At 41.3% G+C, this 20,478-nt stretch overlaps 2 protein-coding genes across 12 annotated transcripts in view; one reads left to right on the forward strand and one right to left on the reverse strand.

Moving 5' to 3' along the window:
• Positions 1-12,055, forward strand: part of ZC3H14 (zinc finger CCCH-type containing 14) — a 47,184-nt gene extending 35,129 nt beyond the window's left edge. For 2 of the 5 annotated variants that reach the window (XM_019461980.2, XM_019461981.2), the window contains 5 exons: positions 8,375-8,495; positions 9,665-9,801; positions 10,436-10,524; positions 11,284-11,390; positions 11,778-12,055. In XM_019461980.2, the coding sequence (XP_019317525.2) occupies positions 8,375-8,495; positions 9,665-9,801; positions 10,436-10,524; positions 11,284-11,390; positions 11,778-11,784 (461 nt within the window). In that variant the 3' untranslated portion in view covers positions 11,785-12,055. Of the gene's footprint in view, positions 1-3,718; positions 3,879-4,645; positions 4,879-8,374; positions 8,496-9,664; positions 9,802-10,432; positions 10,525-11,283; positions 11,391-11,777 lie in introns of all 5 variants that reach the window. The other 3 variants (XM_019461978.2, XM_019461977.2, XM_019461979.2) reach the window with 3 other exon arrangements.
• A 1,307-nt stretch (positions 12,056-13,362) lies between these two features.
• Positions 13,363-20,478, reverse strand: part of EML5 (EMAP like 5) — a 184,474-nt gene continuing 177,358 nt past the window's right edge. For 6 of the 7 annotated variants that reach the window (XM_053889692.1, XM_019461971.2, XM_019461970.2 and 3 more), the window contains 7 exons: positions 19,485-19,673; positions 19,134-19,306; positions 17,900-18,062; positions 17,374-17,477; positions 16,724-16,877; positions 15,909-16,009; positions 13,363-15,687 (listed from right to left, as the gene is read on the reverse strand). In XM_053889692.1, coding sequence (XP_053745667.1) covers positions 15,651-15,687; positions 15,909-16,009; positions 16,724-16,877; positions 17,374-17,477; positions 17,900-18,062; positions 19,134-19,306; positions 19,485-19,673 — 921 coding nt within the window. In that variant the 3' untranslated portion in view covers positions 13,363-15,650. Of the gene's footprint in view, positions 15,688-15,908; positions 16,010-16,723; positions 16,878-17,373; positions 17,478-17,899; positions 18,063-19,133; positions 19,307-19,480; positions 19,674-20,478 lie in introns of those variants that run through there. The other variant, XM_053889694.1, reaches the window with a different exon arrangement.

Genomic DNA, 20,478 nt, shown 5'->3' on the forward strand with positions numbered 1-20,478 from the left:
ACACTAGTGTCCCCATACTCCTATAGTCTTAATCGTGCCCCTCTCCTGGCTTCTCCTTTTTGCCTGTGAAAGTGTTTAAATACTCCCCATCCTTGATGTTGCTGTCATCTCTCAACATTCCATCCTGTTTTCCACATAAGGGTATTTTCTTTCAAAATATTTGGCAGCTAAGCTCTGTGTGTGTGTTGTATCCACTTCACTGACATTTCCGCATTCTTTTTGTTTTCTTTAATTTTTCCTTTTCTCCATGGTGCACATACAGTTTGAAGCATCTGGTCCTACAAGGACTATATAGCCTTTGCTTATCTCCTGTCGTGGTTTTTATTTCTGGGAGCCCTCTTGTTTCTGCATATTCCTCTTATTTATTTTTCATATACTGACTTTGTTTCATGTATGCAACAGTTTCTTTTATTTCTCTGAGGATATTAAAGATAATTTTGGGTATTTTCTCCCCTCCCTTCTTGGTCTTATTTTCTCCAGGTTGTTTGTTTTGACTGCTGTCTTTCGTGACAGGTTTTCCACAGATGTCTGGGGATCCTTGGTTGTCTTATATTTATGAGTGGGACACTCAAAAAGCTGATAGGCATTCTGGGTTCATTAGTTGGGGTGGAGGGCTTGTGACTTCACATTTGAATATAGATCCTGCAGTGGAGACTCGTTTGTTTTGTCTCTTTAGTTTGGGATGCCCTGATGTCACTGTCTTTAGGCCTTTCCTCTTAGACTGGTGAGCTTCTCCACAGAAAGATCTTTCAGAATAGTGGATTGGGTGCCAGTGTTCTGGAAGCGAAGTGAGGAAAAGAGGCTGGGGGAGGTACCTCAACGTTAATTACTATGTAATGTTTGCTCACACCTCCTCCCTGTTTTCAGAATGGTGTTTCTTTCAACATGGCCGGCATCTCTTGGTCTAGAGACCCTCTGGTTTGGCCTTTCCAAGAGTCTTAAGTTCTGCCTGTCTCCAAGGAAGAAAATAGTCAAAGGTTATCAAGAAATCTAACTGCTTTTTAAAATTTCAGTACTATACATTTAGTTGTTGTTGTAGCACCATTCTGTCGAAGACCACGATGCTTCATTTATAGGCCTCTCCAGTACTGGCCAATGAGAAAGCACGTCTCCAGTGAGTCCAGAAAACTTCAGTTTAGGGCAACAGGCGTGGTAAGGGTCAGAAATGACAAAACAGATTTATAGTTTAGGAAGAAATAACTGCTTCTGAAATAGACACTTAAACATACCTGTATTTGCCTTGTCTTTCTCCCCACCCCTTCCCAGAGTCCCTGTGCTACCGGCTTCTCAGCCTTTGGAGAATCTTGGGATCCACATTGGAATGTCTCATTACTGGCTTAAGACTCAGCTTTTGCAGGTCTTAGCTTTTGACTTGCAAAATGTGGTTGTCTCTCCTTTTATAGTTATTTTCTTTGCGACTTTATGTTTTAATAATCTAACCCTTTATTGACATTTCATTGGGATTTTAGGAGGAAACAAAATGCATGGGTTCAGCCTGTGGTCTTCACAGAAGATGTCCCTAACTTGTGTCTGTCTGCTTGACCCAGGTGGTAATGTTAACCTTGCAGAGGAGGTTGGTGATGCTTGTAGGACGGAAAGCTCAGTTTTCAGTGCCCACTTTTCTAAACCCTGTCATACGTGACATGTCATCTCCAATATTTCCTTTGGTCTTTGATCATTTGGCTTCCAGGACTTCACCATCTCTGTTCTACTGATTCCATTTCATTCTCCGTTCTCATCTCCTCTCCTCCTATCCCGCCCCTTAAAATGTTAACTTTTTCCTGTGTCCTGCCCTGAGCATTATCTTCATCTCTTCTCTCTTCTTCCAAGATGCAAACTGTTAGAGCTACTTTGCCAAGCGCAGGGTGGTGAGAAGCAGGCGGCAGCCTCGGACTGAGTTCTGGACTCTGCCTTTGCCAGCTGGGCACCTCTCGCGCCATTGAAGAGCAGCAGAGGGCATGCTGGTCTCCGTGACATGGGAGGGAGGGAAATCCGCTCCTTCCACTCCCTGTGAGGGTGGAGTGGGGATGGCGGCACTGACTGTGACACTTTGTTAATGAAACGCTTAGTTCACCTTTAGTTTGGATGCTGTTTCTCTTCTCTCTCCTCTTATTTCAACTTCGAAATTGAGAGCCCCACAAAGACTTCAAACTAAATAAATCTAAAATTGACATTTATCTTCGCTCCCCTTCAGTATGCTCTTTGTCTCGTCCTTGTTCTCTTGGGTCCGGTTTCTCCTTCACTCACCTCCAATCTGCATCTCTCCACCCTCCACCACCCTTGCAGGGAGGACAGCTCTGCTTGGTTCCCAGCATGGGAGTTGCAGGTGCAGCTTCTGTGAGGGGCCGGTGCTGATGGTGTGGAAAGGGTCTCCTCTCTTTTATGGGTTCAAATAGGACAAAGGGTGAGAATCTTTTCATTCATTCAGAGCCTCACCATCTCTTCTGGGCGCAACAGCCTGGTAGCTGAGATCTAGGACTCCAGTCCATTCTTAGTACTACCTGTTTTTCTGAAAACTAGTTTGATCATGTCACTTCCCTACCTAGAAACCTCTTGTGATTCTTTATGACTTCTAGATCAGAATCCAAACTCATTGACACATACAAGATCCTTCAGGCCTCTGCCTTCCCTGCCGCTCAGCCTGGCACACACACCCCTTCCAGCCACACCACATTTCTCAGCGGGTCTTAGATTCCTTGTGTCTTATGAAAGCCTCTGCCTTTTTTCATATGGTTTCCTCTGCCAGACATGTTCTGTTTATTGTCCAAGTCTCTCCCCCCGGGTTATTCCCTCTCGTTCCTTTATTATCTGCTTCAAATGTCCGTCATCTGTAGGTTTTGTCTTGATTCCCCAGCTGGAATAGGTTGGTTGTATTCTCCCAACGCTTTATTCCCACTCCTTTTGGATCACCTTTTAGGATATGCTATTCTGAAATTTTATGTACATCTGTTTTTCTATCTTTTCTTCTTTGTGTACTTAGCACAGTGTTTAGTTGAATGGTGTGGATTTTGTTCTCTGTTATTTGCCTGTTAACCTTAAGTGCAGCTCATTAACTTTCGTCACTTGATGGCATATTGATAGATCAGCCATCTCTGGGCTTGTAGCATATTTTATAAAGTAGTCAGGCTTAATAAGCATATTGTAGATGATGTGAACTGTGGTTATTAGCGTTGACGGTCAGTGTTTTCTGTGCTGTATTTTTTTTTAAGTGCCCCTTCATCTTAAAATTCCTTTTCAATATAGTCTTCTCTGTACAACCAGGCAGAAATTATGCCAGGTGAATTCTTTTCATCAGGATGTGTTCTCTGTAAGTGGTACTATGCAAAATGAACAAAACAGATTCTAGACTTTTAAGCAGTCTTTGTGTCATAATTCTAGGGAACATGAGGATTCTTCTATGTATTTTTAGAAAATATTGTGCGTAGAGTAAGTTTATATTCATATCCCATTAGATGCCTCGTATAAGAACCTTTCTGTCCTGTAGGCAGGATGTATTCATTCAAAGCCCCAGGTAATGTGCTGTTATGAGGAGAGGAATACTTCCTTAAAGAAATGTTTGGCACAGAATTGCAGCACTATTCTGGGGTAGAACCGTTGTGATTTTCCTTTGAAAATAATTACAAATATATAAAAGATTGACATTCTTCTCACTTGTGTGATGTTGGGAATGCAAGGTATATTCAAAAGTAAACATTTATGGCCAATTTTTTTGGCTCAGATTACTATGACATGGAATCCATGGTCCATGCAGACACAAGATCATTTATTCTGAAGAAGCCAAAGCTGTCTGAGGAAATAGTAGTGGCACCAAACCAGGAGTCGGGGATGAAGACTGCAGATACCCTTCGGGTACTTTCAGGACACCTTATGCAGACACGGTAGATGGTTTCTTTTTCTTGTGTAGCTTTTTTGTGTTGATTAGATAGTGCAGATTGACCATTAGTTTCCAGCTCCCTTCTCCCCATCCTAGCCCCCAGTGTAGAGTGCTTTCGTTGAGTCAGAAGTTAGGCCGGGCATGGTAACCCAAATACAGTTTTCAGGGATTCCAGTTCATCTTTCTTGTTCAGAAGCCCATTAACTTGCAGATAAGTCAGTCGACGATTTAGCCCCGTAAATAAGATTCTTTTCTTTATGCACATCCAGGAAATGAAATTTAAAAGCCAGGTGATCAAAACCAGGAAATCTTTGCACAGAAAGTTAGCAGATCGGGTTGGGATGATGCTTCCCTTAGAAAATGGACTGTTCGATAAAGGAACAAACCTACAGATAGTAAAATTAGCGTGAATACAGAACTGCTGGCCATTGTGTTCTGAACACAGATGCTGATTTTTCAGCTTATTTCCATGAGACCTTATGAAGATCAAAAGGACGATGTTTAGGGTGGAGGGGAGATTGTCCTTAGTGCAGCCTGGATGATGCCACCGCGATTGGCCGTAGCCATTGTGTGTTAGCGGAATTCATCAGGGCTGTACCTGGAAGTCCTACCAAGTCGTTTTTGTTTTTTGTTTGTTTTTGTTTTTGTTTCGTTTTTAACTGAAGAAACCAACAAGTAAGGGAGCGATAGTTCTGCTGAAGAGCACTGTAGGAGGCTCAGCGTTTTGTGTTTGTTTCCCTAATTCTCTGGTATTTTCTATCTGTCTGGCAGAGATCTTGTACAACCAGATAAACCTGCAAGTCCCAAGTTTATAGTGACGCTGGATGGTGTCCCCAGCCCCCCAGGATACATGTCAGATCAAGAGGAGGACATGTGCTTTGAAGGAATGAAACCTGTAAACCAAACTGCAGCCGCGAGCAAGGGACTCAGAGGTCTCCTCCACCCACAGCAGTTGCAGTTGATGAGCAGGCAGCTTGATGACCCAAATGGTAGCTTTGCAAATGGTGTGTTGAGAGCTCAGATTTTCCCTTTCCAGGGTGCTGGCATTGTGAAGGAAATCTGGGACTTGTCTCTCTACCTTGAATGCATATTGGTTGGAGGCCTTGCTTTTATTTGTAACCCAGTAGTGGCCTAGTCTCTTTTCTCAGACAAAATACTAGTTCAATTTGAGACTGTCCTGTGTGTGTGTCTGGTAGTGGGCTATTACACCAGGGCCACAGTGGAGCTCGGCCGTGAGAGGCAAAGTCTCTCTCAGCTGTGCTCGCGAAAGGGTGAACCATCCCTCTTTCTACCCGGTGCGCTTTTTTTTCCCTGTAGAAACTGTACCTGTTACTTTCCCTTTGTAACAGCAATAGTCTCTCCTGTAGTTAACTTGACAGAAAAATGAATTAGGATGTTGATGCTATTTTTTACCTCAATGAAATTCCCTTGAAAGGAGTTTCTCACCTACTCTGTCAAGATACTTCCTGGAGGTTTAGCAAAAACCTTATGTTTAAGTTAATATCAAAGCATAGTATTTAGAAGTGAAATGAACAGTGCTGGTAACAGTACGCTTTCAGGCAGATGAACGATGAACCTCTATCACTCACTGTTCTTCTCTCGCTGGATCCAGTGGCGAGTGCATGCACTGCCGAACGCTGTCATTGGTGACAGAGAATGGTAGTCGTGTTCCTCCTGTCTTCTGAAATTTGTAGAAACACCTTCATTGGTAGGGGAGACAATTACTGAAACGTAAAATGAATAGCATCAAAGTAAAAACAGTAATGGGTTTTGATATTCTTCCAAGTTAATCCTTTTCTTGGCAGAGACATGAAGATGGATTAAATCTCTTTTTCAGTCGATAAAAATATAATAGCCTTTAGGGGGAGATGATGAGTGAGGGAGGACGTAACTACTGTTGAAGAGAATGCTTTTTCTGCCGAGTCAATAATGTAATGTCATGGCTTTGATCAGTGGAGGGAGTTGAAAGTCTGACCCTATCAAAAGACAGAAAAAATTTTTAATGGTACCAAGGTGGTTAAGAACTACCGTAGTCCCGCAGTACAGATTTCTTGATCTTGTGTATTTTGTCTAAAAATGAGAGAAAAATTGGTAGCTTATGTACGTTAGGGTCTAATTTTGTTTAGATGTAGATGTCCACATGAGGCTTTACTGATGTATGTGTCATAGCAGTGACGCTCTGAATAACATGTTAGTCAAACTTCTTGCCTAGGTTTCACAAGTGCCATGGCCGTTATGGAGAGACAGCTGTGATGAGCGGTGAGCCTCCTTTGCCGCTGCTTTGATCTGGGACTCAGTGTTTCACTGCTGCTCAAGGATGAATCTTTGTAGTAGTTAGAACTGAAGTGAGGCCTCGCAGAGAGGCTCTGGTCTTTCTTGGTCTCCCCACTCTAAGCAGGGAGTTTGAAACTTTTGTGATTTCTTTTGCTGGCTTTTGTCCAGTGTTTCAAGGATGCTGTCAACCGCAGTCCCCCTCTGCCCCTAGCCATTAAATGGCAGCACAGATTTTATGGCTTGCAATAAAAAGTGAATTTGCCTAATCCTGAACAGGAAAAGTTTTAACGGATCATGAAGTAAGTGTTGGGGAAAACCAGAGTCGTGACCTCTGTATATGTGACTTAATGTTTCCATTAGATCATGTTTCCTTGTAAAGTATTTAACTTCTTTAATACAGCCCATGAGTATCTACTGCATTTTCCAGCCACTCTGCTCTTGGGTATTCTTCAATTGACCTGGGCCAAATTGACTTCATTTGGCCTGGGTTCTCACGTATATACCATAGTGTAAAGTCTGTTTTTTCAGGAGGAGGGTAAGATGCATTCTCTGCAGGCAGGAGGCTAGAAACACTTGAAATTGGAGAAAACTGCTCTTTCCAGCCATACGAGATTTTGAGACTAAGGATACCTTTCTTGTTTTTAATGTTTTCTTTATTTTTGAGATTATGAATGGGGGAGGGACAGAGAGGGGGGAACTGAAGATCTGAAGCAGGCTCTGCGCTGACGACAGCAAACCCGTTGTGGGCCTCGAACTCACAAACCGTGAGGTCATGACCTGAGCCCATGTCCGACACTCTGCCAACTGAGCCACCCAGGCGCCCCCAGACTAAGGATACCTTTATATACTGGTGGCTTTTACCACTTCTAAAGTAGCGTGGGAAACTATATATTAGGCATAGTTTTACAGTAGCTCTTTGACGGTCCTTCTCTGGGCTCCAGGACTGGTTTTGTGTGCCTTGTTCTCCTATAATGAAGACTGAGATTGGGTCACTGGGTCATTAAATTCTCAGGATACTAGCTGCTGCGCTGTTCGGGTTTGACTGGTTGCCCGTTTGGCATTTTTGTTTCATTCAATCTAAAACTCTAAGGATGACATCATATTCTTTTTGCATAAATGAGGGAACTGAAGTTGAGGAACTAGGTAAGACTTGCCGCAAGTGTCTGGCTCAGCTAAGTTACAGAGCCAGATTTGAACTGTCTGACCTCGGGCAAGAGGACTAGAGCAATGTGGTTGAAGTGGTATTTGCTTTCATAAATGAGAATGTGAACCATAACATGTAACATCCATCCATGAGGCCTTGAGGCTTTTTTTTTTTTTTTTTTTTTTTTAAAGCTAGGGTGTGTTGGGCTGGGAGTTGGCAGGTTATTACAGCCTTTAGGTATAATTTTATTTGGCTATTCTGTGTTTTAAATGTGCATTAGTTGCCAGCGTTCAAAACTTATGTCACATAAAAAGGTTTTTGGTTTTCTGAATCAGGAGATAATCTGGCAACACGGGGCTCACTTTCCCACACCCTAGTGATTGACATGGTCATTGGACATGACCCCGCAAGGGATGGCAGGGAGCCCTGTCGATGGCGCAGGCACTTGCTCTCCAGGCTGCTCTTCCCCACCTTTGTTTCCTTCACACCAAGGCTTTCTGCCACCGTGCATCTCACACCCGGCCAGGCTCACTGTCAGTGGTCTGCGGGGCCCCCGTGGGCAATGGCATTTGTGACCCATTTTAGGCCAAAAACTTTTCCTCACGTTGATGGTGAGTTTCTTATTAACTGGACTTAGAACTAACTGCGTATATACCTCGGTGAGTGGGAAGATTTCCGTGTTTGAACTACACCTGGTCTTGTCTGAATGTGAGAATTTGTTCACATTCTCTGTCACTTTGTGTTTCCAGTTTTCCTTTCATTTGATTGGCTCCCTACTTGACGTTCTTCCCTCTCTCTCCCATTTAATTTGGCTCTGAAATAATACTGGGAATTGGGGTTTGGGGGTACTTAGCACCCCTGAGTATTTTGCTTTTCGTGGTGAGAACTTCAGCCTACTTCCCGGTGACCTTGTATCGCAGGCTGTCATCTGCGTTAACCAGATTATCGGACTCGTTTCTTTTCTGACTCTGCACCTAGAGGAATGTAAGAGTTTGAGCCTGGGTTTTGAGGGAAATGTACTAAAGGTGCTGTGTACTGAATTGATCATAATTAATGAGATACTTTTCTTTTCCCTGTTCTAGCCGAGATGAGTGAACTGAGTGTGGCCCAGAAACCAGAAAAACTTCTGGAGCGTTGCAAGTACTGGCCTGCCTGTAAAAATGGGGATGAGTGTGCTTACCATCATCCTGTTTCACCTTGCAAGTGAGTAGCAGCAAGCTGATGGCTGATTTTCAGGGTTAATTCTAGATCTTAGAGCTTGTTCTGGTTTTTTTCTTTCCTGTGGGCAAGTTTGACCTTTGTAACTAACTGCAGTAACACTTAACCATTGCCCTCCCAGAATAGCATACGTGTGTGTGTGTTCGGCAGAGTAGAGAGATGGGGGAGAAGTCTTCTGCACGTTAAAGAGATAGATATGTATAAGTGCCCTGGTTTGTACTCACTGTGTACATACACAGCTATTAAGACATTGGACAAAAAAATAGTCACAGGCAATGATAAAACATTTTGGACTTGGGTATAATTTTTCCTTAGAAGTTGGCTGGTTCAGTGTCATGAGCTTTGAGAGGTGGCTTTTAGATTAAAACAAAAAAATTTTTTTTTGGTCCTAGAGGTGGAATCTCTCCATGTAATTTTTTTTTAACTTTAATTTTAATTTATTTTAGAGAGACACTGCAAGTGGGGGAGAGGGGCAGAGGAAGAAAGAGAATCCTAAGCAGGCTCCACATTTCTCACCGACCCCAACACAGGGCTCAATCCCACAACCCTGGGATCATGACCTGCACCGAAATCAAGCATTGGTTGCTCAACTGACTGAGCCACCCAGACGCTCCTCCGTGTTTTAACTTCTTTAAGGAAATTTTGATGTGAGAAGGATACGGATGTCCATAGAGGGAGACCAGAGAAGGAGTCTGTTTTGTGTAGCAATGCCTTGCACATACATTGTGCCCAGTACATTGAGTTTATTTCATAAAAGATTGTAGACCTGGATCTTACAGAGTACGTGGTGTGAATTCTTACCATAAGAAACTGTTTTGTCTTTCATGGTGGTGGCTTGCTGGAGTCGAAAATCTGTTATTACCCTCGGCTTTCAGATAAACTTCTATGTTCTGTTTTGAAATCTGCGCTCACTTAAAAGTTGAGTTTCCCAGGGAGCCTGGCAGGCTCAGTTGGAAGAGCAGTGTGACTGTTGATCTCGGGGTTGTGAGTTCAAGCCGCATGTTGGGTGTAGAGTTTACCTCAAAAAATTGAGTTTCCCTTTTTTTCTATTCTGTGTTTCTCAAAACAAGTAGTGATGGGGTATGAGGAGCCTCATCTACAAAAAAATTGATCATGCGTTGAGAAAAGTAATTGTGACTGTTTTTGTTTTATAGAGCCTTCCCCAATTGTAAATTTGCTGAGAAGTGTTTGTTTGTTCATCCAAATTGTAAATATGATGCAAAATGTACTAAACCAGATTGTCCCTTCACTCATATGAGTAGAAGAATTCCAGTACTGCCTCTAAAACCAGGTATGTGACCCTGTGCACCTACATTTAGGTGGAAGATGACATTTGTGATTTTATATGAGTTTATTTTTAGGAATTATCGTGCCAGAATCACCTAACCGGTCTTTAAAGAGCAAGTGTGTCTGTCCAGTAGCATTCTGAAGTATTTTCTCTAATGAATATATAAATCACTTTTGAGAAAGAGGGAGAGAGAGAATCCCAAGCAGGCTCTGCTGTCGGTGTAGATCCTGCCAGGGGGCTTGATCTCATGAACCATGAGATCATGATCTGAGCTCAAGTCAAGAGTTGGATGACGCTAAACCATCTGAGCCCCACCTCAAATTTTTTTTTTTTTTTTACATTTATTTTTGAGAGACAGAGCGCAAGTGGGAGAGGGGCAGAGAGAGAATGAGACACAGAATCCGAAGCAGGCTCCAGGCTCTGAGCTGTCAGCCCAGAGCCCGACACAGGGCTCAAACTCAGGAACGGTGAGGTCATGATCCGAGCCGAAGTCGGACGCTTAACCCACTGAGCCACCCAGGCGCCCCAGCCCCACCTCATTTTAATTTTATAACGGTTGCCATAAAAACATCAGTAGACTGCATGACAGATTATTTTGCCAAATTTGATCAGTCTTTGTTCTTATCTTTGTCAGCAGTTACAACACCAGCACCACCTTCTAGTAGTCAGCTGTGCCGTTATTTCCCTGCTTGTAAGAAAATGGAATGTCCCTTCTATCATCCAAAAGTAAGAATTTTCATTTTCCCAAAAATGATTCAGTGATTAACTCTTAATTCTGAGACCTGCAAGATCACTAGCAAATTGAATGTCTTGGGTATCCATGGTCCCCCCACCCACACTCCCTGCGATCCTCATTTTTGTTAAGGTCATGATTTAAATTCTTTCTTGGCTGTCGGGTGAGCCACTGTTTGGCTCCTTAGGACAAGTGGTCTGAAACTAACGTCAGTATTGTGAGCTCTCAGGGTGAAGCTCCCCGTTGCTTAGTTTCCATTCTTCTCTGCCCCTAAGCCTATGGGTAGGTTTTTCTGTATGTGTGTTTTTCTCCCACCTCGTGTCAGAAACTGCAATGATGAAATTCGTGGTGCCACTTAACACCATCCAAATTTGTCCTGACGGTTTTCACTCTGTGTGCCAAAGATCGATGTATCTCCACCTGTTTAGTTGCTCAGGGTGAAATGATCTCTCTGAAATTGGGCCCTGAAGGCCATTATGAAAGACCTTCACTTCCCCCAACTGCATTTGGGCATAAATGAGGGTGTCCAGTGAAGGATGGATACTGTAAGGGATGTGGGGTCAGATGTGCAGGGTGATTAGAAGTTTTTATCATATGCCGGATAACTTACTGTTATTCTTTGACTAGGATTTTGTGTCTTGGGGGAGGGAGGTTCATTTTTCAAGGTTTCCGCATTAAAATATTACTAGACTATATGTCTCTCTCAAATTGCCTTTTTAAAAAAATGTTGAAACTCCGTTGTCTGTATTTAGCACTGCAGATTTAACACTCAGTGTACCAGACCTGACTGCACGTTTTATCATCCCACCATCACTGTACCGCCACGACATGCCTTGAAATGGATTCGACCTCAAACCAGGTAAGGATTAGAAATCTACAGACTTGGGAGAAATGATCACTTTGATTTTTTTCTCTGCTGTTTCATTACACAGGGTCCTTCGGAAATTGTTTTACCAGCGGTTGCTTATTCACCTAGGTAATCTCCAGCTGAGATTTGCCTTCTGAATATATACTGCTTACAAATCTAACATCTGTTTTGTTAGCATTATTTCACAAAGTTTTAGTGTGGCCTGTGAATTTACGTCATTACCTTATACAATTGAATTTTTTGTAAAAAATCTGGTACTTATGTTGTAAATCTGTTGAACAGATGTTCGTTGTGTGAAAAATCATCTTAATAACTAGGTGTGTGTGTATATGTATATATGGATGTAAGGCATTAATTAAAAATTTTTTGTTTATTCAGTGAATGACAGTGCTACTTGGGAGAAGATTGTGGAGTTTGAAAGTTTCCATCTACTGATGAAAGATACTCTGCAGAACTTGTCAAACCTTTGAAACTTGGAATATATATTGCTTTCATAATATGAAGTTTATTGCCTATCTGAAGTGTCTAATTTTTCTAGTTTGTAAGTTTATTAAGTGGTTTTAACATTGGGTGTTTTTTGTTTTGACTGTGAAAAGACAGTTTAAAGGAAAAGCTAAATTCCATTAAAACATTTGAGGCTTGTTTGTACACTGCAATTTCAGTCTCAGCATTTACAGTGTGGTGATATTGTCAGTGCTGATAATCCATTCCGGGGCTATGATGTTGATACATGTTTAGTAAGAGGAGCATTCTAACTCTAAAGTTGGATTGCACTCACTTTTCCCAAGGGTTATCCACTGTGAAAACAGGCGTGGCCAGAAGTGTGGAGGCAGCTGAAAAAAGTCATTCAGTCCTGCTTTTTAATTTCAAGCGAATTTAGTTTGAAAAGCATGGTAGTACAGGCCTTTGGGGTTGAGTGATGCTTTGGTGAGTGGTTCCCAAATAGCCGGTCCCTTACCAGTGTCCGGGAAAGCCAGCTGCGATGGCAAGCGCAAAACAACAGGAACAGTTCCTTCAAATGCTTTACTGTTAACATACACTTTTTAAATAAATATTTTGGGAATGCATTTTATCACAAAATTATACAAATTTTTTTTTTACAGTTCTATATACAGAAGGTATCAGAAAACAGACTTTAAACTCACAAGATTATACATGTATTTTCACATTCTGAAAAATAACATTTTCAGAAATCCACAGAAAATTTTTTTAATGTAAAAATTAGATTTAAATAGTATATTTTCAATGACTAATTACAGAAATCAGATGGGTAAACTGCAAAGTAGGACTAAACTTTTGGACTATTGAATCAACACCCAGTTTTCTGTGTGTGGTTTTTAAAATAGTTAAGGCAAGAAGTGTCAGATGCTTTAGAATTAAATAACGGATCACTGATTTTAAAGACTTGATGTACAGCAGTTTTTAAAAAAAAAAAAAGCTAAAAGTTGGTTGGAACAGAGAAAGACCCAAACATTCTCAGGACCAAATTAAAGTTCATTAGTTATATACCCAAGGGATAATAAAACAGCATGTGTAAAAAGTCCATGTTTAAGAGCATGAAACCAGCAGTCTGTTTTGAGGCCATTGCTTTTCCACGGGTAGAAGAAAGAACCAATTATTAAACCATTTGTAAGTTGCACTTCGCTGTGCTGATTGGTAGGGAAAGACCGAGCCCTCACGTAGTTAGGCTGGGGTGAAATGACCATTCTGCTTCAGTCTAAAAAGTTGACTCCTCTGAATTTAAGGCATTTGTTCATTCCAGTGCTACTTAAGATTGAGCTTTATGTCTTTGCAGAAGAAATTAAATTTCTAGAAATACAACTTAAAAGACTTTTAGTAACCTCATTTATAAATGGCATATAGTTGCATTTTCCTAATTTCACTACAAAGAACACAAACGGGAAACAGCCTAAGTGATTTGGTTCAACCATCTCACAAGTCAGTGACGTGCTAAAAGCAGGGGTTTTTTTTGTTTTGTTTTTTGCCATTTAATAAACACTGCCTGGGAACACATTTAAGAGTTTGTTACCTTCAGCTGCTCTGGTTTACGGGCAAGCTGAGGTTGACTCTACGTCTGTTGGATAACTTGGTCTAACGTGAACCACCATGAAAAAGAACCACCAGAAGGAAAGGAACGCCGGTGGTGCGCGAGTGGCACGAGCGTGCACGGTGTGCTTTGGCGTGCGTTTATACACAGAAACAGGACCAAACGTGCCAGGACTCTCAAGTTACAAATTCAGGAGCTTAGTCAAACACTGCACGTAAAAGTAAATCTCTGGGTTAAAAAAACAACACAGGGCAGAATCTTCATAACCTACCACGGTTACTCACCTTCCCTTAGCTGATGGCTGGTACAAACAAGGTGGTTGTGGGGTAACTACTTAAAATCCACAGTTTGAGTCCTGAAGCTGACAGCAGGGATTAAGGCTGGCCGCTGGAACAAAAACGCAGTGGAAGCATTTTTGTGCTCTATGCTTTATACTTTGTTATGGTTATTACTAGAGTTTCTACCTGTACCGTGAAATGGGATTTCTCTTTAGCCAAAAGCTAGCAAACCTGGCTCAGAAGGAAAATTTGAAAGTGCAACACGCTCAAAAACGGGAAGGGAGAGGGTGGTTCAGGGAAATTTATTGAATGCCCCTTTATAATATACATGGATAGAAATTTAATATTAGCGTATTCTAAAATTTGGCTCAATTTAGGAGAATCCATTGATGTGACTATGAGCTTATGTTTCGAGCTTAATCATGCCTTAATCAGTCCTTCAGACAACAGCTACAATTCAGAGCTTTAAAACTGACCATGTTCAATCACCGGTTAGGCTTTCTGTGATAGGATTCAGCTATTTCTGTTTTTAGTATTTCCAAGGTGTTGGGCATACAAAATCGAGCTCAGGCCAAACAGATTTCCAGAACCTGAAGGGGTCTATTACGCTACAAAGATAATTAACACATTAAAATAAAAATTCATAGGACCAGTAGAGCATTTTAAACTTTTTCACACTTAGAAAAATATATTTTTAAATAGCAATCTACATAATCTCCAATCTTCAGGAAACTACAGACAGGCTAAACAGCAAATTCCTGAACGGCAAGTACTGATCTTTGGCAGCATTGAAGTGAATAGGGATAAAGATCTAAGAGTTCAGCCCTAATCCACCAAAAAGGAATTTTAATAGACAAGTGTTACAGGTGGACCTGTATTCATTCCTTCTGGAAGTCAGCCTATGGGGTGGCATACAGCTAATTAGTAAATTTTTTAAATAGAAACAAAAGCTATAAAAACTTCCAAGAGCTACTAAATTGTTTAACTTTGTAAATGTGACCTTGAACATTTCAGTGTACATGTGAAACAGGTGTTTCTACTAGACTACATCTTTAAATATTCAGTATGCTGTCCCGGTTAACTACTACTGCTCTCTAAACCTTTAACCCGTACACCACTGGAAAGGACTGTTCAGCATACTACTTTCTCATTGATGAAGCTATAATCATGTTCTAGTTTTTCAGCTAGAGAGAGGACTTGTGAACATTAAAGGATCGACAGCTCAACCATGAAAATGTAGTGCTCCTATACTACTAACTTTGGATTTGTTCCTGAATTTAAAACTGTCAGGAGAAAAGTGTCCTTTATAAAAAGAGGTTTATTGATGCTTAAGTAGCATTATCTTCTCCGGTAAAGCTTGTGTGTGTTTCCTTAGGGAAAATAATTGTTCACCTTTTAAAAGCTGTGATCCTTTAGGGTGATGGTGTGTTTTCTTTCCTTATGTAAACACGAGGAAAAAAATAAGTCATTAAATAATGAACCTTAAAAATAAACTAGAAATTCTAAAGAAGAAAAACTGTTTGCTTAAAAAGATGAAAACTATGCAAGTTGGGTTTTTAAGGTCTTGCTTTGTTGTTGTTTTTTGAGAAGCGCGGTCCTGTCAACCTCCCCAGCAGGTCTGCCAAGTCTGCACCCTCCCCCCAAACGGGGCTGGCTTTCACCAAGTGTTTTTTCCATCCTTCCTTGAAATGCAACCGTCTGGCAGTGTGTGGATTATGGACAGTTCTCCCAGTGCATACAGCAAGTATCTTGAACTTATCTGTCTTCTACTTCGATGACTCTGGGCATTTATCCCTGTTACAATCCTAAGTTAGCACCACTTGCCCATGCAGGGTTTGGTTCTGTTTGCCTTTTTTTTTTTTTTTCCTCGTCTGTAATTCTGGTCTCTCAAGGCTGTTTATACAGTCTTCTCAGCATCCGTATCTTTTAGTGAGGCATATGTACACATTTCCAGACAAATAAACTGCAATAAAAAAAATGCAGTGAGTTCATTATATTTCTAGATTTTGTTTTTTAATGAGCTTTCAAATCACGACATGGATAAAAATTCTAATTCATTTTATTTTGTATTTTCATAGTACGTGACTCCACAGAACCAGCTACCCAGTTAGTTATATAGTGATATTAGATCTCTTCATAAAACTAAAGATAGTCCGTTCTTCTCTGGCTAGGAAAGTTACCAACCTGCAGTCATCACCTCCTGCGCTAACGACATGCCGATCACCACTGGTAAATCGAATATTGGTCACGTGAGGTGAATGACCCAAGAACCTTTTGTGCTTTGCCTGAAAAAACAACGAAAAAGAAAGCTTAGGATGTGTGAGGCACGTGAAAATCAAAGGTTCCTGTCCGGAACCCCGTCTCCATCACAGGGGCTGCGGAGAGAGTAGGCACTTCAGACCACACGCAGCGTTATTAGATGCTTTTTTACAAGCACCTGGGTGGCTCAGTCAGTTAAGCGTCCAGCTCGTGATTACGACTCAGGCCATGATCTCACAGTTCATGAGACTGAGCACCCTATCGGGCTCTGTCCTGACAGTGTGGAGCCTGCTTGGGGTTCTCAATCTCTCCCTCTCTCTCTCTGCCCCTCCCCTGCTGGAGTACTTTCTCAAAATAAATAAACATTGTTTTTTCATAGTACTGGATCTGCACCTTAACAGACCAGGCGTTTTGAGCAGTCAGATGTCTCCAGGCACTCTGAAAATTTTCCTTTGAGGAAGAGAATTTGAAACTTGGAAATCGATTAAAGGTTTAATAAAAGTCTAATAATCACAGCTCTATTAGGATAGTTTGCAAAGATGGTGTTACTTAGGGGGCACGGGGAGATAATTTCTAAAAGCTTTTATTTTTTGTTTTGAAAAAAATCTTAGGAACGAAAATTAAGTGTTTCTAAACCAGGAGACTAACATGTTTAAGCTATTAAATTATGGAAGAAGTACTAATGATCAGATGTCTAAACTAGAAAACTACATCCAAAACGAAACCAAACACAAACTTACAAATTTTTCAGGACATGGGAAGTCAAATAACTTAACCATCCCAAAGTCATCTCCTGTTACAAGGCTGATTCCTGAATGAGATACGCAGGCACAGTTGACATTGGCTTTCTCAGCATGTCTGGACCAGATTCCCAGAACTTCATCTCCTAGAATACTAGAGGGAAGGAATAAAGAAAATGTACGACAGCAAACACAGATGTACTACACTGAAAAAGGTTTTTGGTAATTAATTTCTACTTAATTATGTTCTTTAAAATTAATAAAGATGCTTATGCTACAGGAATTTGATGGATTGAAAAGATGGATACTCATGGTTATCTGTTACACAGCAAATTTGTAGGATTTCATTTCTAACCGCCGCAAGATTGCATTCGTTTAGGTAGAGAAATGATAGGATTGCTTAACAGTACCCGGTATGTGTTTTTATTGCTGGTTACTAAACCTAATATGTTAAGGAAAATATCAGGGTATCTTCAAAGGCTTTTAACCTTGATAAAGCATGAGAATATGTCCAGTCACAAGGAGTCCCAGCATGAGCATATCATTCTTCTCTTAGGAAGAACTCAGGAAACAGTAACAAACTTAGAACTTGACCACTGTTTCCTAGTGGAATGGCTCTAACTGTTCAGAAGCAGGATTTTCCAGTTTACCTAGTCCATGTGGCCCAAGTAATTCTGTCCATGGTGGCCTGATCCAGAACAGGTTTTCCTGAAGGCACTTCATAGACATGTCGTTTATAGCAACCAGTGGAGACCTTTCAGCGTATTAAAATGGGACAAGAATTCCATTAATGCGAGAGACACATCAGAAGGCTAGAGTATACTAGCAAAGCGTGCTATTTCATTTACATTTCTAACATTAAGAACATTAAAGATGACTACAAAAATCTGTCAGAAGACGACGGAGAAAAGATCCGAGAAGAACAGGATATTAAAGAATGCAGAAACAGTGAAGAGTAAACAAAGGCAAGAGTTCAGAAGCTCTGGAACTCGGGAGTTTTTTCAGGAAGCTCTCGCCCAACGTGGGGCTCGAGTTCACGGCCCTGAGATCAAGAATCCCATGCTCTGCTGACTGAGCCAGCCAGGTGCCCCTCTGAAACTCAGGAGTTTTAAATGCATCCACTTAACAATGTAAAAACAGCTACTGTGAACTGGCTGTAGGACACAGGTACTGTACCTGGAGATATCTGCTATCTGCAGAGAAGTCCATTTGAATGACAAAGCTGGGAATGTCTCTGCAGTAACTGATTCTGCTAAGGGTGGGGCCCAATGTTAGGTCATAAAAATCCACCGAGTTCTCACTAGAACCCACTGCCAGAAACCGGGAATCCGGACTAAATCTGGAGGTGTAATAAAATATGTGAAAGATACATCAGCACACATGAAATCATAAATATTTAAGACCAGTAACTTCCATTCTACCTCAAAAACAAGTATGTGTGTGATCTGGCCTCAAGCAGATTTACCTGGTGGACACAACTGTGTGTATGGAGATTCTATTTGTGTTACATGGAACAGAATTTACATGTTATTTCAAGTGCCAATTCCCTTAAAAGTGTAGGTTTTGAAAAAGCCACTAACAATTACATAACTCCTAAGTTACATAGTTCCCCAAATTCACCAAGATAGGTTTCTTTCATCTGGAATCATGGTATCTTAACAGCAAAGGACACAGACCTGCTTAAGTCCCCTCAGGTTATCTGGTGAAGGGACACTATTTGAAGCTTGGAAGAAGTTACTTGAAGACACGAGTATATGCCTAGTGATCATGGGAAGTGATCTGGGACAACGCAGGTTCTTGAGGGGAATGGGGGACCTACAAGAAGTTTATATACTGAAGTCCTGAGGACGGTTTCATTTGTAAAAGGGTTTTTCGGTGAAGGGTGCAAGCAGATTCAGGAATCCATCTTGATCACACAGAGGCACTTGGCAAATAGTAGCCATTGTCCAGATAAGCTTAAGCACTGGAATATAAAGGTTCAAGAAAAGTTTAAAGTTTAATTAATTCAGATTCTGGGGCATAGATGTTTGATGGGTGTTAATTAAACGAGTGACTATATATGCAGTTGAGAGTTGGGGTTGCAGCTTTAGTTTCCAGGCTGACGTCTACAGGACAGATGGCTCTCTTCGGTGCAGCAGAAGATCATTCTTAGCAGGATGAACTTGCTGGACCTGTCCAGTGTGACGCTTCATCGTCAAGCGTTCCCTGAGTACATGCTCTTATAAGGCACCGTGGTTGATGCCACTAGATTAATAATTCGGCAAGAAGTAAGTACACAAAAGCCATATTTCAGCGTACAAGTGATGATGTGATAAAATGCTATAGGCACTAATGAGGACCTGTTTTCAAATGCAACCCGGGTCATTTAAGAATACATATACTAGAAATTCTATTCCATTTGTTGACTAACCTGATATCATGGATTGAACATCGTCTATCTCTCTTCTTTCCCCATATTTTTAGGGAGCTCACCAGTAAAATAATAAATTCTCCATTTTTCATTCCGATAGCCACCATGTCCCCTTCAGGGCTATAACACACGGTCCGAGCAGCATGTCCCAAGTTCACTTTGTTTAACATCTTCTGCATAAGAACCAAAAGAGCCACAGAAAACTACATTAAGTACTTACAAAGTAAACCAGTTCCTTTTCAACATAATTCTCAAATAGTTCTTCTCAAATAGTGCTAGCAATTTGGGACTTACACTCTCCTTAGAAATTGTAACTTAAAAGAAAAAAAGCCAAAAACTGTTTGTACCTACTTTATCAGCAATATCCCAGAGTCTCACTGTCCCATCTTCTGCGGCAGAAAGGAAAAAATCCCTGGAGGGATGTGTCACTAGTCCCCATATGGGCCCATCCACATGACCATTAACTAAAATATTGCAGGCTGCATTTTTCTCTCCAACTTCGATGATCTCCGCACTCCTTGTCCCAACTAGGATCTTGCCCTGAAACACAAGGGGATTGATATATTTATCGTAATTACAGCAATGTCTTTTAATAACTTAAGGACCCTACTGACCTTTCAGAGAACTTTTTGCTTTGAACTAACATAGTAGCAAGCCCATCATTAGCTCATGAGGTTTTTCTTTGACTAGAGGCACATCTGCAAGAGCCCCGAGTCTGCCAAAGAATAGAACTATTCTCTAAGACAGAGCCCTGACTTTGACTATATTTTAATCTGATGATCTCCAAAGAGGTGCAAGTGCGCTGAGATACAGGAAGAAAGTATTACATTTTATTTTTTTTTTTAATTTTTTTTAAACGTTTTACTTATTTTTGAGACAGAGACAGAGCATGAGCAGGGGAGGGGCAGAGAGAGAGGGAGACACAGAATCGGAAGCAGGCTCCAGGCTCTGAGCCATCAGCCCAGAGCCCGACGCGGGGCTCGAACTCACGGACCGCGAGATCGTGACCTGAGCTGAAGTCGGAGGCTCAACCGATTGAACCACCCAGGCGCCCCGAAAGTATTACATTTTAGTTAGAAAGTATAAATAGCAGTGTCTGGGTGGCTCGGTCAGTTGAGCGTCTGACTTCGACTCAGGTCATGATCTCCTTGCTCGTGAGTCTGAGACCCGTGTCAGGCTCTCTGCTGACAACTGGAGCCTGCTTCAATTCTGTGTCTCCCTCTCTCTCTGCCCCTCCCCTGTTCATGTCTCGCTCGCTCTCCAAACTAAACTTCAAAAAACAAAAAAGAAGTATAAATAAAAGCCTAATTAATACATGGACTGAAGATAATACATGTATATAATT

Source organism: Panthera pardus, unplaced genomic scaffold, assembly GCF_024362965.1.
Source record: "Panthera pardus isolate Hobbes unplaced genomic scaffold, ASM2436296v1 HiC_scaffold_24, whole genome shotgun sequence".
NCBI lineage: Eukaryota > Metazoa > Chordata > Mammalia > Carnivora > Felidae > Panthera > Panthera pardus.